At 40.2% G+C, this 6,001-nt stretch overlaps 1 protein-coding gene across 1 annotated transcript; it reads left to right on the top strand.

Moving 5' to 3' along the window:
- The first annotated feature begins 899 nt into the window (after positions 1-899).
- On the top strand, positions 900-5,490 carry commd7 (COMM domain containing 7). The gene is made up of 9 exons (XM_040194204.2): positions 900-1,057; positions 1,771-1,824; positions 1,984-2,086; positions 2,906-2,962; positions 3,142-3,179; positions 3,356-3,446; positions 4,342-4,391; positions 4,533-4,581; positions 5,277-5,490. Exons 1-9 carry the CDS (start codon positions 977-979, stop codon positions 5,351-5,353), a joined length of 600 nt encoding a protein of 199 aa, XP_040050138.1. The 5' UTR covers positions 900-976; the 3' UTR covers positions 5,354-5,490.
- Positions 5,491-6,001: the final 511 nt, after the last annotated feature.

The following is a 6,001-nucleotide window of genomic DNA, read 5'->3' as shown; positions in this document are numbered from 1 at the left end:
TCGTTATATTCAAGATGACAGCTGATTGGCTGCCGAGAGCTCCAGGTGACAACGTCCACGCCCACTTTCTAGTCCTGAAATAGTTTACATAAATACTATTGAAAGAATGCATTTAAAATATTCTTTCAATAAAGTCAAGTAAAGAACAGATGAATATTCCTTAAGATAACAACGGAAAAAGTGATCACTATGCAAATTATCCATTCCAGAAAAATAAAACCCAAACATAAAATAACTGGAATCAAAATGATAGAGGAGTTAACTAGTTCATTATTTTAATATTTCAGTTGGTAAGGTCAGAAACCATTACTATCATTACTTTCTATGCTGCTGGGTAGTTTAATCCATAATTGTATATGATGTATTGTTTTACTTTGTACTAATGATCTAAATCTGTGTGTAACGTATACACAAAACCACTCAAGTACAAGCAACTAAGAATTGTACTTGTGTACATTATTATTATTATTATATAATAGCACATTTTATTTATAACGCACTCTTCATCAGCAGATCTCAGTAGTTTGCTTGAATATTTTCATTTCATACATTTTATACTACTTCTTAATACTTCTACTGAGCTACAACCAGAGAGGGAAGAAGTAATCAATTACAAAGAGTAGCAATAAATCAGTCTAAAAGTAACTTGGGAAAAGTACAATATTGGCCTCAGAGAAGTAGTGTAAAATCCCTTAAATTATACATTATGTGTAATACCTTCATTGACTGACTGGATCGTTTTATTATTCTCTCCCTTCTAAAACTACGATAGTATTTTTTTAAATAATAAATACAAATCTCATCATCTTGCATTCACGGGTTTTAAATGATTCACTATCGTTTATACGGAACTTTTATGAGGAATTAAATATATTTTACTTCAGTTTGTGTCCAGTTGGGTGTAGTAAACAAAGAGCACTGTGCCGCGCATGCGCACAAACGAACCAGGAAAAGGAGAGAAACACAGGACAGAAAGATGCTGCTTCATTTCACTAAAGACGTTCTACCGGATTCTGTCAGCACTGACTTTCAGAACCTCAACAAACTCAACGAGCGGGTGAATAAATTAGTGTTTATTTTTTAACCAAACCAACATGAATAATACTAAATAACTCCATTGCAGTGGTCGCTAATGTTAGCTTCACTGAGCTGTATCTCTGGGCTCAGCTCGTTTCTGAGCTCTAATGCTCTTTAGACCGCATCTGTGAACAGCTGTCGTGGTTTCTGATTTTTCAAAGATGAGTGAAAAGCGATCCATGGTTGTTAATTTTCGGGATTCGTCTCGTTATCCATAGCTATCAATAAACGCCATCTGTTGTGGAATCACGTGACAGGCTATATCACTGGTGGAAGAAGTATTTCAGATTATTTACTTACTTAACGTTACTCACGGTGGGAATAATCCGGAAAGAAAATGAGTGTATGTGTACAAATATGTAAAGGGACCTTCAGACTCAATTTTCAGAGCGATTTGGAACTATTTTCTAAACGCACATACAGCTTCGTTAGTTGGCATGCATCTTAATTCTAAGAAGCCGAGTATTAGTATTAGCCGAGTATAGTATTTAGCTGAGTATAGTATTTAGCTGAAATAAATACTTAAATACTCAACAATTCCCTTTGCAGCTATCAACAGAATTTCCCCACGTGAGATTCCTGTTGATTCAACTCTGGATGTTTTTAAATGAAGCACCGATCAAAGTATATTTTCCCTAACAAACCAAACACAGATTTAGACATTAAAAACTTTCATGTTTGAATATTTTGCAGCAATTTCATCGTCTGATTGAGATTCTGTTCCAGTTCCTGCTTGAGCCTAAAGAGGTGAGCACGCACACTCAGCCAATGTTGTTGTCAACTTTGGACTCAGTGATGAGCCACGGTCACTGAACCAAGTAAAAAATCATTGCCTCTCCTGTTTTTTTGTGTGTGTGTGTGTGCAAATGATTGCATGCATCTCTGTGTGCATGCTTGTGTGAGCAGACGGAGAGGTTCATGCAACTGCTGGGCGAGTTTGCAGGGGAACACGGGATGAGTGCCGGCCCTCTGAAGAACCTGATGAAAAGCGTCCTCCTGGTGCCGCAGGGTGGGAACACTTTGCCTCGATCTGCCTTATACTTTGACTGCATGCTGCTCCCACTGATGACTTAGTTTACCAAGCAGGGGCCGTCCATCAATGACAGTAGATAGACCCCCGTCAGTATCGATGAATGTTTGTCCTGATGGTTAGGTGGCAACTTGAGTTGAGTGTATAAATGCATGTGAATGGGTGATTAATGGTGAAGTGTTAAAGTGCTTTGTGTAGCTGGAAAACAGCGCTTCACAAGTACAGACCATTTACAACTCGTCTATTCTCTCTTCAAAGTCACCAGACTTGTGTGTTCTGACGGAAAACACAACGCGCGAGTTGCCGGTCAACTAGTGCCTCGATCGGTTGGTTTGTTTGTGTTATTGTGTGACTTAAATAACGCACATAAACTAACCCATTAGGCGGCGATGTAGCAGCAACTCCAGTGTTTTTTGAAGCATATTTAAGTCTGGTGGGTCACACATAGACTGAGGATAATTATCAACTTTAAGAAAGTGCAAACCATCTCTTAAAGTTAGATGAGTAGACCAATACAACTTTCTTGTCTCTTTGCTGAAACCGACAAGAAAGTGGAACTTGAGCCTCGAATTTACCTTTGACACCTAAATCTCTTATAATCTGTATAAAAGCAAGTACAGTAAGTTTCAGCACATAAACCCTTGTAAAACAACATGCTTGTACTTGTAGTACGATGTAATACAGCCTTTACAAAGCTTCTGGTTTTAATACTGTTTTGTCATAAAGTTACAGAAAAGCTTCCGCTGCGTGCATGTTTCTTTCTCATGTTGGCGGTGGTTCTGTCTGCTCTCCCCTCAGGCGCCATGAAGAAAAACCTGACAGCTGAGCAGATGAAAGAAGACCTGTTGGCATTAGGTATGCATCCATAACTGTTATCACAGGAGTTGCTCACGAAGAGGGTTCATTTTAAACAGAGGTCGGGTACAGCCGTTTGAGGGAGTGTCGTGCCGATGGCAATTAGCTCTCACGGCATTTCTACTCAATGTTGTGAACATTTTACACGGGAAACCAAATCTGTTATGTTTATTCCTCAGGGCTTAGCGAAGAAAAGTCGGCTCAATTTTCACAGCAGGTAACTTTCCTGTCCGTTTAAAGGCATAATAAAAGGGTTAATTAGATAGTTTAGTTTTTCAGTATTCATAATCTGAAGATGATAGTACATCAATCACATTCGTTGTATTGCCTTCTATCCTTTTTTTTTTTCAATCGTATGATCGCAGAAGTTTGTTTGTCCTGTGCATTTTGCAGTGGGGGGAGCACTATGCGGCGCTGTCCAGGCTCGCCGTGGGACAGACTCTGATGGTCAACCAGCTCGTTGACATGGACTGGAAGTTTGGAGGTAAAACACAGAAAAACTGAACATGGCACGATATTTAGCCCATGACAAAAACCTAGTTTCCCCTTCGACCCCGTATCTGAGCCCCGATGTTGTTCAGCAGATCTTCATGAGCACAGAGGCTGCATTAGCTGTTAGCATAGCTCATCCCTTATTCAAACCAATCAGATGTGTACAACGGATGGCTCTCAATCAGGCGTGGTTCTGTAGGCATACGACGTATTGACTTCTTAAGACTCGGAAGGTAGTAGAGACGCTGAGCCGGAGAGAGGCATTAACATTACAATCAGCTGATCTTCATGTTAAAAGACACAGTGCTCCCGTTTGAGAGAGTGGAACGGGGGGGAGGGGAGGGGGGGCTGCACTCATCTGCAGTTTGCTTAATTGTGCCGTTATTTATTGACATGCAAAGCTTTCAGTCGACTGTGTTCTCCGCGTGTGGCCAACAGTCTGGATAGCTGATATGTATGCTGCTTCTCACACCGGCTGCTACTCAAACCAATAATCTTGCACAATGCAGAATGCATATAAAGTTTATTAGAAAAATAGCTTACCAAGACGAGCTGACTTTTGATGATAGTTGTGGCATTCAAAGGTTCTTTACACATTACGAGAGAGTTTTGGGGCTTCATTAAACAATGTTTGGCCACTATGGGGAAGATCTACTCAAAACCATGCTGACATGTTATCACACCATGTTGTTACTCAATGTGATAGCAAGCGTGATGGTAGTATCTGGGAGTTTGTCACATTTCATGTAAAAACATTGATATTTCTTGTTTTTGTAAGCTGTACAACATGCAATTTTTAAGCACATTTTAAGAAGGCGTTTAAAAAAAAAATCAACGTTACATTTTCCCCAAAAAGGTGATCTTATTTGTGTTTCTGCCCCTTACAGTGACTGTGGGCACCAGTGAAATACAGAAAGTGGGCAATATTTTTCTGCAGGTTTGACAGCTCAGTGCACACACACACACACACACACACACACACACACACACACACACACACACACACACACACACACACACACACACACACAGCATTTTGTTCAGATTTGTTGAACACAGTGTTTTTGTCCTCTTGCAGTTAAAGCTTGTGGTCAGAAAGGGGAATTCCACTGAAAACGTCTACATGGGTGAGCGAGTTACAAACTGTTACATCATTTTGGCAAAAAGCTTCCTAACTAGATCTCCAAATATCAAAGTGTCAGAGTGAAGCAGAATGAATGAACATTTGAATTAAGACAACCAGCAGATGCATCAACGGCAGCTGCTTCCTTGTGTCTGGTAGATTTTGATGGTGAACAGTTGGAATTTCATGCATGTTAGAACTGCCTCTGTGATCATAACTTGTGCATAGTTTTTGTCTTTAATGTTTAGATTGAGTAGTCTGGGCAATGAGCTGTTTCATAAAGCCAACATATGTCTGTCAATATGAGTTCTCCTGTAAAAACCTTTTCCATCGGATTTTCCATTCCTTCCAGTATCTATCGCTGTTTATTTTTTTTGCTATATTTCTTCCAAGAATGGTGCTATTCAAATGCATATATTTGAATCTATTATGGGGAGTGCTGATACTAATTATCAAGCATTTCTCATGTTTTAAACAATGCGAACATTTGTACGTCCAGAGTTCTCTTTCTTTTGAAGAAATACCAGGCCAGCTTCTACAACAGCAAATTAAAAAAAAAACTCTTGGAGCAGGATTAAGATGATTATATGAAATCCTGTTGTTGACACAAAGTGTGAAAGGGAGTTGTACAACTATCCATTTTTTCCGCTCTGTGTTATCCACTAACTGTTTGTTGTTTTTCTTTACTCATCTTTCCAGAATTGACGCTCCCACAGTTTTACAACTTCCTACACGAGATGGAGAGAGCCAAGGCCAGCATGGAGTGTTTCAGCTGAGTGCGTGTGTGCGTGTGTGAGTGCATGCGTATGTGTGTGTGTGTGTGTTCCCTGTGTGTGGCCCTGACTGAAGCTCAACACATTTTATTTACTGTCAGACATTTCTACTCAAATGAACATGAATAAAAAAAGAAAAACTGTCTCTTTGGTCTAACTGATCCACCCTGTCATTGCGTTTCTGCTGTTGGCAGAAACATTTCATCATAATTATTGAGGAGCAAGATTGCTCTTTCACGCGCCGTGTCTCCAGGCTTCACTTCACCGACCGCTCCTCCCCTGAGGTGACGTTGTGGTAATCACTGTGCCGTAAATAACCAACAGACCCTATTTAACACATCCATCACGTTTTTAGTATCCAGACGGACTGATACGTTTGCTCCCATTAAAAACTTGTTATTTTTTTGAAGAGCTAAAAAAAAGGATAACGGTAAAATTGTTCTCCTCTCTGCTTCTGTCTGTTGTCATTTCGACTTCCAGTCGGCACCACATTTATACACCTTATTCATCAGCGGATCGCAGAAACTCCCTTCATCTCCACCAGCATCTGGACTCCATGGAGATCAAGCCTCATCTGACCACAGCATCCACAGCCCTCTGGTATCCTACTTCAGCACAGAGTCCAATTGCCAAAGACGCTTGCACCATTCC

This window comes from Gasterosteus aculeatus, chromosome 2, assembly GCF_964276395.1.
Source record: "Gasterosteus aculeatus chromosome 2, fGasAcu3.hap1.1, whole genome shotgun sequence".
In the NCBI taxonomy this organism is placed as follows: Eukaryota; Metazoa; Chordata; class Actinopteri; order Perciformes; family Gasterosteidae; genus Gasterosteus; species Gasterosteus aculeatus.
This window is presented reverse-complemented; position numbering and strand designations above follow the sequence as displayed.

Excerpts from the sequence above, each read along its gene's own strand:
- commd7 (XM_040194204.2), top strand. The coding sequence starts at position 977 with ATGCTGCTTCATTTCACTAAAGACGTTCTACCGGATTCTGTCAGCACT. Across the intron at positions 2,087-2,905 it reads CGTCCTCCTGGTGCCGCAGG|GCGCCATGAAGAAAAACCTG; the intron begins GTGGGAACACTT and ends CTCTCCCCTCAG. Across the intron at positions 2,963-3,141 it reads AGAAGACCTGTTGGCATTAG|GGCTTAGCGAAGAAAAGTCG; the intron begins GTATGCATCCAT and ends TTTATTCCTCAG.